At 33.9% G+C, this 16,654-nt stretch overlaps 1 protein-coding gene across 2 annotated transcripts in view; it reads right to left on the reverse strand.

Annotated features, from left to right (window-relative positions):
* The window catches only part of Mondo (MLX interacting protein mondo), a 114,111-nt gene that overhangs the window by 1,786 nt on the left and 95,671 nt on the right, over positions 1–16,654 (reverse strand). Inside the window, exons 8-14 of one of the 2 annotated variants that reach the window (XM_071590419.1) lie at positions 15,456–15,624; positions 12,727–13,055; positions 10,989–11,177; positions 6,140–6,256; positions 4,456–4,583; positions 2,509–2,632; positions 1,341–1,470 (exon numbers count right to left, since the gene is read on the reverse strand). In XM_071590419.1, the coding sequence (XP_071446520.1) occupies positions 1,341–1,470; positions 2,509–2,632; positions 4,456–4,583; positions 6,140–6,256; positions 10,989–11,177; positions 12,727–13,055; positions 15,456–15,624 (1,186 nt within the window). The remainder of the gene's footprint in view (positions 1–1,340; positions 1,471–2,508; positions 2,633–4,455; positions 4,584–6,139; positions 6,257–10,988; positions 11,178–12,726; positions 13,056–15,455; positions 15,625–16,654) is intronic. The other variant, XM_071590420.1, reaches the window with a different exon arrangement.

Raw genomic sequence — 16,654 nt, forward strand, 5'->3', positions numbered from 1 at the left:
TGAATGTAAAGCTCTTAATAAGGCCTGAAAACAAAAATCAAAATATCATAGACAAATACGGCCCACTTAATATCATTAAATGGAGTGTTTGATTCAAGAGAGAGCCTTGAACTGACTACTATATATAAGAGGAAATCAACAGATTGTATTCTACATTTTCAAACTGAACTTAATAGAAACAACTAAAAATTATATCCCGTGGACTATTTAAAAATACCATTGCTTAAGAAATTATTTTGTCAGAGACTTATTTTTTTCAACCAAGTGAATTTTCCAGTGAAGACAAGAATAAAATATATTGCTTCAGACAAGTTGCTGGCCTCTTACAACACTAATTTTCTATTTATTGTGTATCTGCAACGCTCCACATGGATTTCAATTAATCTTAGTTGACAGGGTGTAGTTCATGGATTGAAAATAGGCTACATTGTCTGCTGCCCTGTCTTTTTCTCTCTCTAGCTTTACTGCATCTCATATAGCGGACAATTAAAAAGCTCATTATTCAAAATTATTTGCCTGTGGTAGCAAGTAATTTAGGGGTGCATGCACAATACTCAAGTTGAAATTGCATAGGAAGCCACTCACTTTCCCCGAAGACCATTTTTCAAAATATGAGGCGTTATATTTATAGAAGATCCATATCCCTAGGTAACAGTTTGTGCAGAGATAACATGACTTTTAAGTCATAAATAATGACATGTTTGATTAGGAAAGACATGTAGTTGGAACTCTGCGAAAGTTATATCTTCAAAAAAGACTGAAATGAAAGGATTGAATCAGGATTTTTAAGATGCCACTTCAGAAAAAAAAGTACCCCTAGGACAATTTCTGCACTACTTCTTTGGTGTGTATGAGAAGTATAGCTGCAGAAGCTTTACAGTGAACATTGTATACCATCATAAAATGATATCACATTAAACCACAACTGAGATTTTCTTCTACTATACATGAACTTGGCATACAGTTGTAATTTTCCTATACCTAAAAACTATAAAATTGTATGAAAGTACATTGTTAAACTCATTTGGGTACCTTATTTAAAGCTTTCTTCCTGTCTGCTTTTTTATTTCCCTTTGATTAACACCTTAGGTTTAAGGAATTAGAGTATTTTTATTCCATTCAGTAACTTTCATTAACTAAAAGGAAAATTTTATCTTATTTTTATTTAATAATCACATTTAATGATATTTTAAATTTAAAGATGAAACATTTTAATGTTCTCTTTGCAATTTTGAGAAATGATGGGTTGTCAAATCAAACTGAAATAATCTCATGCTAATATTGCAGTAAATCTTCTCAAAAGGATCTTATGTACATTTTACTCTAATTTTCAAGCTCACCTGGTCTCAGGTCAACTAATGAACAATGCTGTTCCACCCATGACAGAGTTGATCTACACAGATCTTCAAGACTTGCTGTTGAGACTGAAGAGTTGTATGAAACAAGCAGAGGTTCAAACAGAATACTAAACTGCTCCAACAATGTAATCAGAAGTAGATAAGGACTCATAACAGGCGTTATAAGAAATACTATTATGCAAAAACCTTATACTTAAACACATTTTGCACAAAAATTTAGAGGTGTGCAAAGCTATTGTTTTCAACTAATCATATATTAAACGAGTCTCGAATAGCAAATTATACCAGCCCATATTTCCCATTTAACTACAGTACTACTTAGCTAATTATGTATTGACCAAGTATGGCAAAATAAGATAGAGGAAAGAGTAACTATTAATGAAGCAATTGTAATACATGTATCATATAGCACAATGCAACAGGTAACAGGTACAGATAACTACTTAATGCTATTTTTTCAAAAGCCAAAATTATAAATTTCATGAACAAGTCATTTTATCATTGGTGAACACCACAAAATGAAAATTCTTTTGATGAAGTGGAGGAATATATGACTTTTACAGTATTTTAGATTTTTGCTCATATTTTAGCTTTGTTTGAGAAACAGTATACTTTCTCTTATTCTAGAAAAGATATCATTCATATGTAGTTAGATTGATTCACTTGGAAGTTCAAAAGACATAAAACAAGTCAATGAAAGATATTCAAGTTGTATATTGAATACATGAACTATAACTATTTTCATAGGGTAATGTAAGCATTTAAAAATGAAAAATATTTGTTGTCACCAGGATTTGAACCCGGGCCCTCTCTTTCAGTGGGAAGCCTGTATGATAGCCTCTACACCATCCAGTTTCCCATTAGACAAACATATAGATATGGACTTCACTATTAGGAAATCATGTTACATCAAGAGAAAATGCAACTTCTGAAATTGCACTTCTAATGGGCAGGACATTAATGAACAAACTGGTGAGGCATGATAAACAATGCTTACGTGAGTACATGAAATATGGACAAACTAAATTCATTTGTAAACATGTAATAATCCTGCAAAGTGTCTTAAAATTTGCTGAAGGCATAGTATTAATTAAGAAAACATACGATGCAAAAATCATCAGTTTAACATATAAATAGCTCTCAAGGATACAATCCAGAATTTCCAATTCTGCAATGTTCGAATCCGCACAAACTCATCAAACCTCTCTCTCATCTTCCCAGCCCTCTGTCTTGAAACAGGTGCACCAGTAGCTGGCAACATAGCTTGGCAATTACTGTAAATAACAAGAGATTTTCATGCAACATTTATTGAAATATGCTCACACAAAGAATTGAATATAGTCTGAATCAGCATCTTAATTCACACAATTTTTTCCTAATTATTTTTGTAAGTTTCAAACATTAGGTCACTTCATCTAGAATTCATTACCTTTCTCACTTTTCATTTTCTACTCTAAAAGAAAACTTGTTAAGATCATTTAGTGGAAATTACTTTGTTGTATTAAAGGTTATGATTCCATAATTAAGACAAAAATCACATAAATTTGCTCGCAAAAAGGCATAGCAAAGAGAAATTCATAAAAACTACCATATCAAAGTTTGTACCCAGTGCAGTTATTCATTTTACAATATTAGAAGTGGAATATAGTGAATCAATTTGAGTTCATAGATTTCAAACCCTTTTGATATAAAACAAAGGAAGTGACATTCTCTAATTTGTTCATCGTATCAGGGAAACTAGAGAATAAAAATTATTTATTTTCTAGTTTTACCCAGCTCTAGAGACTTTTTCCCTATTTATTATACTTGATGTCTGATTTGTAATCGATAAGCAAGTGATCAATGAGATTGCACACAGAACAAGGAGAATTTAGTGTAAAAAATCAACTTACTTAAAAAGTTATCTCTGTTCTATTGCATGAGCCTAAAGCAGTCATTAGTTGAATGATTGATATTTATTGGTTCCCAAAAGACATGTATGGAACACGTCATATTGATTACAATATTCCAGATAGACACAAATGCAATTGGAGTTGGAAAGATTTTATCCATTGGTTGGCTTTCCCAGAGATTCTATCTTCCACAGTAGTATTACATGATTAACTGAGTCAAAGGCCTTTTTTAAGTCACAGAAAACACCAATTACATTATTCCTTTAGTCAAGTTCAAGCAGGATATCATGAATGAATTTATACATTGCACTGTTGATTTATTTTTCATGAAGCCAAACTGAGAATCAGAAAGAATATTGAGTATACTTAAGGAGTATTACAATCTATTGTACATTACTTGATCCAGAGTTTGAAGAAAGCAGACAATTTGGAAATAGGTCTATCATTGTTCATGTTATCCCGGTCACCTCCTTTGAGCACTGGAAATGGTTTCGCTACTTTAAATCTATTTGGGAAGGTGTCTGAAGATAGGGTTTCATTGACTAAATGTGTAATAACATGGATATTTTAAGAATTATGAAAGCCTTTTAGTAGAGAGCATGGTATATCATCACATCCAGCTTAGTGCTTCTTGCTTATTTTTTTAATTATATCGTCAATTTCTCTGTCATCCACGGTTAACCCACCATCAGGTTCCAAAGGTCAGCAAAAAAAGTACCTAATTCCGCCAACAACACTTTCAAACACAACAAAGTTTGAAGGAGGCAGTGATTAACCCAAATCTGCAAGATTTTTCACTCACCCAAAAATTCATAAGCAGGAGCACCAGGGTGGACATACCAACTAGGAAACTCAAAAGAGCCCACCTGAATTATTCTTTCTTCAAATAATTCAAAGGTTTTCTAAGAAACAGTATGAAGAATTGAAAGAGATTTTTGCAATGAGCTTACTAGTAGGTGAGCTTGTTGCAAAACAGGCACGAGCTCACCCCTACCCTCAAACTGCAACCCAGTATCCTTCGATGCCATACCTTTCTTTAATACTATCATAATTTATGAAGTAGTGAAAGTGACAGAAAATGTACTCAAGAATACAGTTATATAATGTATTAGATAATATTAAATACAAAATGGGCAATGCTTACAAATTGCAACACATTAACAACCAGCAACTAATAAATGCTATATGATAGGGTGAACATTTACCTGATGGCAGCATTAAGTCCTTCAATTTCCTGCCTCAAGTTGGCCATATCATTTTTTAGCTGCTCCCTTTCAGCTCTCAGCTGTCGAATGTAATCTGCCCCCTTTTGAAGCATAGCAGCTTTGCTTAACTGTAATGTGAGCAAAGAATTAAAATAAGGCAAGCCTCTGGGTATATAATAAAAGCAATATAACTCTTTTACTACCAATAGTCATTATGCACAACTAAACCATTAAATTTTATGAAATTACTCAATATTGCTCAAATAATTTTGAGAGAGTGTGATTGAGAACCAAAATATTTTGGTCTGTAAAGGTGTTTTTGCTCCTTTTACTTTCAAAGGACTCGGTTGCCGGATAAATACACATATTTCTATTTAAGATTTCATCCACACAATGTTTATAACAAAACACATTGGTTTTGTCAGTGTTCTAATCAGCTTCATCTGAATAAGTCCATTGGAATGGCAGAACAACTTTTGCATTTTTATTAATCTTATATGCGGACAAGACCCCAAACAAATTCATCAGAACATTTATATAAATATAATATAAAGAAATAAATATTCATCAGAACCATTATGACACTGTCATAGAACTCAGTTCATAATAAAATTATTTACCTGACTCCATTTACATAGGAAATAAGGTGCATTAGGTACTTAATGGTGCACTTTGATGGTGATTACATGCCTTGATGAATGGCATATTTTGCTCTGAAAGAAAAGGCTATCAGTTTCTAATCATTCCAAATATACTTATCATATTTTCATCTATTTCTTATATTATTTCTACTCTGGGTCCACTGGTGGGTAAGGAAAATTTTGTTGGTATCAATTAGGATAGGAATGGAATACTCCAGTCTTCTTCACAAATTTTCAATGGTTTATATGCAGGAAACAAATTCCATTAATCATTTTATTACTTTTTATAGCTCTTGCTTTTCTTTGCCCATGATTGGTTTTGTAGCGACAGGTTTTGCTACATATCTGGGAAATGATTAAAGTTATTTGAAAAGTTTTAGGAATATACACCAACAGATCAAAATACTTTTAAAATGTAATCTTTAAAATTTCCAGACAACTTTTCTCAGAAACAAATTGCCCAAGGAATGCCTCACATTTGTTTAATTAAATCCTGAAAAATGATTTCTTTTAGGGATTGTGTAGGGGTTAGCAGCAGTAATTAAATTGTTTGGTACCTCACCTTATGATATCATTTGCAAGGGATTTTAATTTGTTTGTCCACTGAAAAGGTTCATATTGATGCCATGTCACATTTTTCTTTTTTGCATTAGAACACTAATAAATGTAATCATCAGCCATTTAAATACCATACTACTCCACTGTAGTTCCAAGGGCAGCCTACTATCACAAATTGAAAAAATCCTTCTATCAATATGGTTCAACTTCAATTTAAAATATGAATGGCATGTTTTTGAAACTGATAGAAGCAACATAGAAGATCCAATCATTATAGGGACAATAAACCAACAATTAAAGGATCAAAATGCATAGGACCCTATCATAACTTTCTTTAACAACATCCTTCAAGATATACAGCTGAATGGCCCCCTATTTCTGCATGATGATCAATAAATAATGAATGTTTTTACATAGACAAGAATATTTAAGTAATAATATGTAGACATTTTATATTTATATGATATGCATCAAATAGTACTCACTTTTGTATTAGGGTTTTGGCTGAGCTGTGGAATGAGAGAATGGAGCATATCAAATCCATTTTTAATATTACACCGTCGCTTTTGTTCAGCATTTATATGGCAAACCCTTCGGTGTTCCTGCAAGAAGCAAAAATAGAAAAAAATTAGTATTATTCACAAAAAAGTTCAAGGTTAGTTTATGAATTCATTACTATATCATCATCAATTTCCATTTCTTGAACATATGAAATAAATGGGAAAACCAACAAGAAAATATGAATACAGTTTCACAAAGCAGAGTAATTGCTCAAAGGTTAAATTCATATGCACACTTTTACTTAAAGACCAAACTCTCGTTTTCTGTAAAATACAATTTTGAAAATAATGTGCTGCCACGTGAACCATGCAAATGATGCAGCAGCTGTCGACTCAAATATCACAGGTATGAAACATAATGAGCTATAATGCTCAGTAATAGTGGTATCACAGCCGAGAAAAAGCTGTTGACAGGTGATTACTAGGCCATGAGGCTTACAGCAAATCAGTAGCACTGACCAGTCAAAAATATAAGGAAATAATTTTCATTTAAAAATTGCCCTCAAAAGCTATGTGTTAAAACCTTCACTTCCTAAGTAAATCATAATTTACATGCACGACCACACAATATCCAAATATATTTGGACGAAAAATCTCTGAATTTGATATTATTCATTATCACTGCATAGGATTTTCAATTACTTAATTATCACTTTGAGTAAATATTAATAAACTTAATAAGTTTGTTACATTGACTTTTTTATGACTAGTGCATGGTTATTTAAAATACATAACTTTACCCTAGCCCTCAGGCTGGTTTCAAAATAGTGTGTTGTCGACAGGGCTACAAGCTATGTACATACAATAAACCTCTTATCCAAGCACTGAAGGACCAGACTGATCCAAACCTGCTTGAATAAAAAATGATTTTTAATTTGAAAACATAATCAAAGCATCATTTCTATGAATTAAATATAATTTTTTTTTCATGTTTGATAATTTTTATCATCATAAAGGAGAGGAATATAGACAAAAATATATTTTTCAATAAAATGCAATGAAATGTTTTCCGTCTTTTCAAATTTAGAGTAATTCTAATAGCCAATTCACTGTTACCACATCATAAACAAAATACATTTAAAATAAGTTTCAGTTCTACCATTTTCAGACAAGACAAACACCTTATTTTTACTCTGTTCTGGCTTCTGAGATGATAAAAGCAATAATCCCTCAACAATCTCCCCCAAACCACTGCTATTTTTGCCAAAATGTTGTTTACTCATACAATTATGTAACACATGAATTTTTGTGATTCATTCTCTGAAGATACTAAGATCAAATAAAGTATCAGATAGTCCAAGCAACATCAAATGAGGACATTGCTGAGCAGTCACACCACCATGCTGATTGTCTCTCGCACTGTGCAGGGAAAATTACCATCTACGGGCTCAAGGGATTATTTCTTGTCCGTAACCATGCAACATAGATGCTTAATTTGGACAGAAATGATTGTTTTCATGGAACTATAAATCGAAAATGAGCCGACATTTGAAATGCCTGTTGATATTAATATTTCAACAAACAGAGTTGAGTCGGACTTCAATATGGACTTCAGTTCCCATTACAACGACGTGTGAGGTCAAAAACCTTACATTCAAGTACTTCTGGGTCACTCGACCTCCACTTCATTTCACCAGAAACCTATTTGCATGAGACAAGCCATATAGATACCTATATTTATTGTGCTGCATGGATGACAGAGCAATCATGTCATAATCCAAATCAAATTGTTCACATAAAAAGTTTTGAGGATTATCATATGTAATGAGCTACTTCTTAGGAAATGAGAACTGCATCATGGGATGAACATTAATAGAATACAAATAATGTAAGGGGGCAATGGATATTATTCAAATATATAATTTACAAAATCCATCAGAATATCATAAGGAAGGATTCTAGACTGGTGAAAAAAATGAAAATCAAAGCAAAAACTTGGTTTTCATGCATCAAAAATAAAGTGAGTAATTAATTGCACATGCACCTACATACACACACACATATCATGTCATCATTTTCATGCATACTCATACACACAAAACAAACACACACAAAACACAAGCACACCCCCATGCGCACACACCCACAAGTGTATAAAAAGTAACTGTAACAATTTTTTCCTGACATGTGTATTATGTGCTGAATTCAGACCATCCATTAAGTAAGCGCATGAAAGCAGCTTGTATTGGCATTGATAAGATGACAGTGAATACCATTACCACTGAAAATTTGTCACTGTGAAAGATCTGAGCTAAATTTTTCCTGAAGGTCTTGATGGATGACCAAGAGTAAAGTTGAGTGTCCGTTTGCAAAGGCCTTCTGCAACGGCATCAAAACGATACCCCAAAACCCGCACTGTCCTGATTTGGCACCAACAGACTATTTCCAAAAGTGAAATCCTCCCACAACCACCATGAGGCCCTAAGAGCCATCAAAGAAGCTTGCATGCATTCCCTTACGGAACTTCCGGAATCTTCCTTCCAGGGAGCCTTCAAGTCTTGGATAAGCTGCTGGCAAAAGTAAGTCAATGCTCAAGGGATGTACTTTGAACAATTTTGAGGCATTGCAGCAATATCTGATATAAATCTAGTTTTCCTAAACTTTTCCTGATACTTTGTATACAAACCATGTTTTTTTATGTTAATTCAAGAATATTCATCACAAGAGCACACAATATCCTTTACTGAGGTCCAATCTGAGCCATAGAAGGTAGTTTCAATACAAGTATCTCACTACACAAACATGATCAAAAGAATTACGTTTACTGTAGAGATGTCCGAGAACAAACAATTTGATAAATGTGTTGAGTGTTTGGAATTGCACTTTGAATTTAATAGTGATACTGAAAAAGATTAAAGTTTCTACAAGGTTGGCAAGATTTGGAACCAAACATGGTTTTGAAGAATTCATTGAATCCTCAAAGTTGAAGAGACAAATCATTCAGTGTTGGTGGATGCAATAAATAAAACTTATCCACTATGGAATCCAGTTATTGTAAGCTCTACAAATACTAAAGCAAGAGATTAAGGTTTTACAACATTTTCTAACATTTAGAAACTAGGAATGCAAATAGGATAAAAGCCAATCAAAGGTACCAAAGGAGATGTCCTCAACAATATAATCACTACTGAAAATAAACTTTTAAATAGCATTGGTGAAATGCAATTCATAAACATAAATGTCACTAAAAAGGTAGAAAATGAGCCACTGAATAGAATTATAACTACCTAAGTGTTTCTGATAATGAAGAGTTTATGATATCTCTGAAAGTATCCATGCTCTGTCCTTCCAGATTAGATGTCCATTAATGCAAGCATGCATTCAGAGTCATGAACATTCAGACTCAGGCACATTAAGTAGACATTAACCAATGACTCAAGCATCAATTTGGACATTAACCAATGTAGGATGTTGAAGAACTACTTCCAGTCCAACAACCTGGGGATGAAAGTTTTTTAACAAGCTACCAAGCAAAGCCTGCTCGGTAAGCAACTTTAGATTTCCATATGTCGTCGAGAAATGGTTGTGCACCAGTAAATTATACTCCACACATGAACATTATAATCTCAACAGGGAGTATCGTTTTTTTTTAAATGTATTATGCCTGCTCACATGCACATCCTCCTACCATGTAATGCGTTATCAATGTGCTGTTTTGATTACATCCACAAGGATCTCTTCATGGCATAGATGAATAATAATTATTATTATAATGCCCTGTCACTGATAAAATGCCAATACTGTAACAGGGTGTATTCAGTGATAGTTGAAAGTCTGGGTAGATGGGTAATGTTCAACAGCTTAAGTCCATGGGTATATGTTTAGACACATGCATAACATTCACAATGGGTACTCGGGTACCTATCATCATTTCTAGTGATTATATGTAACAATATTAATGGCAAGGGTCTATATACTTTCACAAAATGAGAGATATTACAATGTTGCAACAGGATATTCAAAATGAAGTTTCATTCCATCTATTACATGGAGTTAGTTGCTTCAGGGTGTTATTTTAAGAGGTACACACTAAAAAATAACCTCTAAGTCATCAGGGATAGGATAAAACACCTCAAACACCAATAATATTACAGAAATTACTACAATTACATTTACTATTTTAACTGTCACTACAATTATTGCTTTTACTGCTAATTCTACTACTATTCAATCTATTATATTGCATATTAGCATAGCTACAAAAATCTAATGTATCTCCACAAAGATCCAAATATTTAATAACAAGTTTCCTTGAAATAAATCCTCATAATGTCTCACATGAACAGTAAGGAGGGAGAAAAGCAGATTACATTAAATTTTCTCATAATTAATGCAAACGTTAACAATCACTGGACATTATTTTTTCCTAATTCAGATACTTAACAAAACAATAAAATAAAGAGGTAATATTACTTTAAAAAAAACAATGCACATGCTAATGAATGAAGTAAAATAAGATATGAGAGTAATGAATAACTGATCGAAGCACTTTTCCACTTGATAAAATTTTTATCAAGTGGAAAAGTACTACGATCAGTTATTCATTATGTTCGACTTCCACCACATCACGCCTGAAGCTACTCAATTTGTTAAGACATGAGAGCTTGTTCATTAAACAGCACTGTTTGAAACTTGTTATAAGAATTCAAAGGATCTTTTACAAAAAATAGAGTCAGATACATTAGAGATGCACACTTAATACACTAGCCTTTCCCTCATAATAAATATCCAACCTCTAAAAAGATGCAACCTTTATATATTCAACTAAGACAACCTTGTAATGCACTCGCTCTGTGTCTGTCTTGGGTCGGAACGGACGAGGGGGCGACAGCGGGCCCCCTGGGATGCCTTCAGACTGCCGTCCCGGAGACGGAGATTGCACAGGTGACGAAAACCCGCTTCCCCTTTGTCCCGCCCCGTCCCCGGGAGAATCAGGACTCTCCAACATCATTGGGCTCGCCACCTGACCCATGGGAGGAGGATGACTTATTGAATAGCTGCACATGTATACAACCACATCAGTTAATATGCATTGAAAGTAGCTCACTTTTGTAACCCATCAAAACACTTATGGTTACAGTTAGAAAAAAATCAAGAGCCTAAAATTTTTTACTGATTGTCATATGACTCATATGGCATTGATTGTTTAAAAATAGCTATAGTTGACTCAATGAAAGTCATATTTTCAGTTTGGCCTTCTGCTTGAGGTCAGAAAACAAACAACTGATTTTGATACTAAAAAGTTACCGAAATTTAAAAAGACACTGTGCCTTTTAACCAACATGAATGAGATAATAAAGAGGACTTAACCTTTCTTCAGAATTAAAGATAAAAATGAATGCACATTTTGTTCATACTATGAAGAGGCAATATCCCAAGCAACACTTGGATTGGTGAGAGCTTTTTTGCTGGAAATGAGCATCCATCTACAACAGTAGTTTGAAAGGTTCTCGGAATCATCACCAGATGTCAGCACTTGCACAAAAAGTTTCCCGCGTAGTAATAGGTAATCCTTTATGAGTAAACACAATACATCAGTCCTCTAAGAAGACATCTGTGTTGTGGATGCCCCTCTGTTGTTATTCCTATTTAGTAAATTGCAAGAATGGAAAAAATTGAGATTCGAGCGGTGATTAAATACTTTGTAAAGAAAGGTATGAAAGCCAACAAAATTCATGTCAACTTTCAGAACACTCTGAAGGACTCTGCTCCTGCATATTCAACCATTGCCAAGGAAACATGAACTTTTAAGCTTGGTCAGGATAGCTTAGATGATGATCCTCAAAGTGGTGGGCTAAAATGTGCCACTACCCTAGAAATTATTGCAAAAGTGCATAAAATGGTCTTAGAGGATCACTGCCTGAAAGTGCGAGAAATTTCTGAAGCTAGCGTTGCTACACCTGCCTTATTAGGCTCCATCAGATTTCCATCTCTTCTTCAAGCTCAAAATTTTTTATGGTGGACTGAGATTCTCTTCAAACAAAGCATTAACAGTGAAATGTCAATCACTAAGCAAGTTATTCTTGGACCCAACTATTTTGCTCGTCATGCAAATTACTTGCTATCTGAGGTGCTTGTTAAGCAAGGTTCCACTGTAATAACTAAGTAATCCTCCAAGTTATCCTAAAATTCCAGTATGCAACTGGGAACAATTTTGTACTGCCAAAGGAGTGTTTGAGACAAATGCAATCATAACACTTTTTAACTCCATAACATTTCTAGAAAAAAAGATCTAATTTTAATTTCAGGGTATTGACCGAGGTTCCTCTTCATACTAGATTTCCACAGAATCACTGAATCACGATAAATTGTGTGCAATTCACATTCTCAAGCCTCAGAATATTCCTGCCTTGGACATTGCTCTGACTACCCATGTACAAGTGCATTAATAGATTAAAGAGCTGTCATCAATTAAATTAACTGCATTCTCCGAGTAAATCTATAGAACCATTTGTGATGTATTTGAAGGTAGGCCAGTGAGTGAAGTCAATAAGCCCAGAGTACCCACCCACCTGTCTTTGAACTGGAACCACTTCACTCCTGAGCGTTGGGCTCACGGAGGGTGTTGTCTCAATGCCAGCTGCCATGGTGATGGGTGTTGTGATGAGAACAGTTGTGGTGGTGGGTTGGCCTATCCTTGCATGGGTTTGCGGAGGACGGTGAATCGGCATGGGAAGGATTGGTATATGAGTTGTGGTAGTGGAACCACTCCCAGATGTTGTAGTGGTTGATTGGGTGCTGGCAGGCTGGCTCAGTGAGATGGAACCCACCATGTGAGTGGATGAACTGCGTGGCACACTAGCTGGGGATGAATTTTTGTCACCTCCAGCACTGTACGTTCCTGAGAGAATGAGACAAGCTACACATCAGAAAAATACCAACTGATAAAAAAAAGTTTTTGATCGTTCCATGAAATGATTCCAATATGAATTTCCATTATGGGAAATTTAAAAACATCTTTGAGACTTTTTCCCCACCCATCATGAGATAAATTTAAAAATTAAATCAAAAAAGGGCTTCTGAGACAATATTTAGCATATTCAGATTTCTATGAAAATGGACAAATTAAGAAACATACTTTTATGAAATAATATTACATTTAGAGCATTAATCATATTTGTATAGGAAAATGTATACTGTGGTAGACATCAATTGACTGGAGAAAACAAAACAAAATAAAACATGAGTTATAATCAATAGCAGAGGACCCAAGTGTGAATAGTATAGGACCTAAGTAAGTAATTTTCCCAATAGATGAATTGCATTAACATTTCAAATTATGTAATGCAGACAACTTTATTTCCAAAACCTTGTTGTCAACGATGGGTAGGGTTTAATCATGTAGTCAGCTTTCCATTACCCTAAAATGCCATACCAATAAAAAAACCATTCATACTAGTAAAAATATTACACTAATCCCATATTTCTTCCCCTTGCATAACATGAGCATTCAAAGCTTTTGTCTCATATATTAGAAAAAATGTATTATCATTTAATTTACCCTGACTTAGGTTTGAAAATAAGCATAAAATCACCCACATTGGTGAACATATTGTAATCCCGCATCATTGAATAATTCATACTGGTAACTCAGCCATCACTACGAACAGTGACATTAGATTTGGCAAAGCACTATTCAAGCAAACTACATGCAGCCATCCATGTATCCAAGGTGCACCATAGTCAAACTGCCTGCTGTATCACAAAAACAATGTAGCCGTATATGGAAATGGATTGGTATCACTGCTTGCTCTTTAACAGAAAAAATCATAATGGATTTTACCTCAGAGCTTTTCGGGACCCCATACTGCCTGCTTTGAGCTATGAGGAGCCAAATAGCTCTCAGAATGACCACTTTCAATGTAATGAGTATAGAACAGGGGGTTATTGAAAGAGCTTTCAACTGGTATTTAAGCAATACATTCAAAAAAGAAATTAGTTCGTTTTCATCCCACTTTTTTCCACAAAGTTCCTGTTGATTAGTTAATTCCCATTAGCTAGATGCCTTGGCTAGTTCCTGGCCTTCTTTGCGATTTTGGCGCATCATGATTAAAAATAACAGGATCATAATAGATCAGCCAACTCATCTTATTTTACAATTCTATTGTATTTAGAATTGTAAAATAAGGCGTTACAAGTCTTATTTTACAAAAGTACGACAGTTTCTTTAGTAAATGAAAAGTATTATCCCTAAATGCTTTTAGCAAGCGGTGTTGTCCCTTAATTTACCCTATAAATTCATGGTGATCATTTATGAAAAACATCTAAACCACTGACTTTGAAAAAGTACAACCCATTAATAATATTTTAGCTAGAAGTGAATAGAATATAATGAAAGAATAAAAATTATAAGAATAAATCAGAGAATAAAAGAGACATATTTCCCAATCATTACCTAGGTACACCAATTAATTGATTATTTTACACTGTTTTAAAGCTTTAATTAAACAAAGTTGATGAATTCAGAGAGGTGAAATGTAAATAAAAGTACATGACATTTTTAAGAAACAATTTCACTATTTTTATAAATTATTTCCAAGCTAAAGAAATCCAAAATTTGAAGTTATTTTAGGAAAAAGTCCAGCTTCACATATTAGATATATTTTTAAGAATCCTTTTTTTATGAACTTGAAGCCCTTTTCATCATTTAGAGAGTACATGAATTACATGATGCTTTTTACAAATGATGAGGGAGATTTCAAGTAATGGTTTCTTCAAGATTTTCAGGTCACAGGGAGATATTCTCTCCAATAATTGATTCTCTTCATTTTGTTATAAAATAGGGCTACAGGTACCCAAATTTCGTAATTACAGCTTTTGTAATGAATAAAGGAGGGTAATGAACAATAGTGTGTCAATTAATGGGCATAGAAAGTAAAATAAAGACTAAAATAATTGGCGATGAAATTGATGATGGTCTTAATGGGTAAACCTCACTGTTAGGTGAGGTTTGGGAGGTAAGTATACAGCTCCAGTCAGTATTCTTCAGAAAGCACCAGAGGTAGTGCAAATTATGGTTCAATACAGTTCACAGGCATCAAGATTGTTGTCAGACTGCATGCCATTCACTAATTACCTGGATGAACACCTTAAATCCAAGATATGTTCATGATTTTTCCAATTTGGAGATTTTCCGAGATTTCTTGTTTCAGTGGAGAACCTTAGCATGTGATTATTATTAAAACATGATGAAACTGAAAAACCAGTATTCTGATAAGCTGCTTAGCTATTCATAACTTACTGGACGTGAGTAGCTGCGTGAGCAAGGCACTTTGGCTCAAGGTGGTGAGGGATGGATCGCTGGCAACAGAGACAAGTTGAGATGAGCTTTGTTGACTTGTCCCTGATGAATTACTGCAAGTCACCAGAGATGAACCACTTCTCCACCGCCCCCTGGGCTTTCCATGGTACTAGAAAGGCGAGAATAGTAATAAAACATCCTAAATTATAATGACTAAAGCTAACTGAATAAAAGAACTATGAATACCACTGACCGAGACCAAAGAGGAAAATAAAATGCACAGAGGTACCCACTATAACTTAGAGATGCCTCAAAGCAGAGAGGTGATTTATAGAGTAGTTTATGAAGGCATTAATAAAGGAGCCTAAAGTAGAAAAAAACAGCACAAATGTGCACTTGATTTATAGATGGAAACATTGCAATGATTTCAAACCTACATCTGGGATCCCAAATACTTTCCTCTCTTGGTTTAGGCTGCCTGACTGACTGAATTATCAATATCACAGGATTGTTTCTCTTCCAATGCCTCACTTGACTATAAGCAGGTACTTCTTAGCCAATAGCTCACATGTTGTTCTTTAGAAAAACGGGAGGAAAATAACTTATTGAAATGGACAATAACTAATGAAAACAAATAAATATAATTTTTGAACAAATATTTAACGTAGTTTTTCCCTTCCTTTTCTCCTTAATTAAAGATGAACATATTTTCTAGGCGTCAATGAGCAAAGCATTTTCTTAAATGATAGACCAATGAATATGATGTAAAAACTATTAAAACCAGTTTCCTTTTATTTCCAAGGGTGGAATTAAATTTTACCCATGGAAGTTTACCAACTAGGTGTGATATCTACCTTGTAGTTTTTGTTATGTTTAGCTATCTGACTATTGGAGTACCATCACTGAGCTCCAAAAAAATTAATCAATATCACTGCTTGCAAGGGACTGCAATAAAGCTATCCATTAAGCAATCAACATAAAACTTCCAAAAAATATATCATAACCATAATTTATTGATATGTTAACCAAGATTATTGAAGTTTAACGTGGAGATTAAATTAATTTATACAATACATAATAATAATGTTAATTGGTCCCTATAAGGCATGTTTGTAACAAGTATGGAACATCCACTATGCTATCCTGTTTCATATAGCCTACTAATGTCACAGAAAATTGTAGGATTTCTTGCAATCAAG

This window comes from Hetaerina americana, unplaced genomic scaffold (genome assembly GCF_022747635.1).
Source record: "Hetaerina americana unplaced genomic scaffold, ioHetAmer1.1.p SCAF_4, whole genome shotgun sequence".
In the NCBI taxonomy this organism is placed as follows: domain Eukaryota; kingdom Metazoa; phylum Arthropoda; class Insecta; order Odonata; family Calopterygidae; genus Hetaerina; species Hetaerina americana.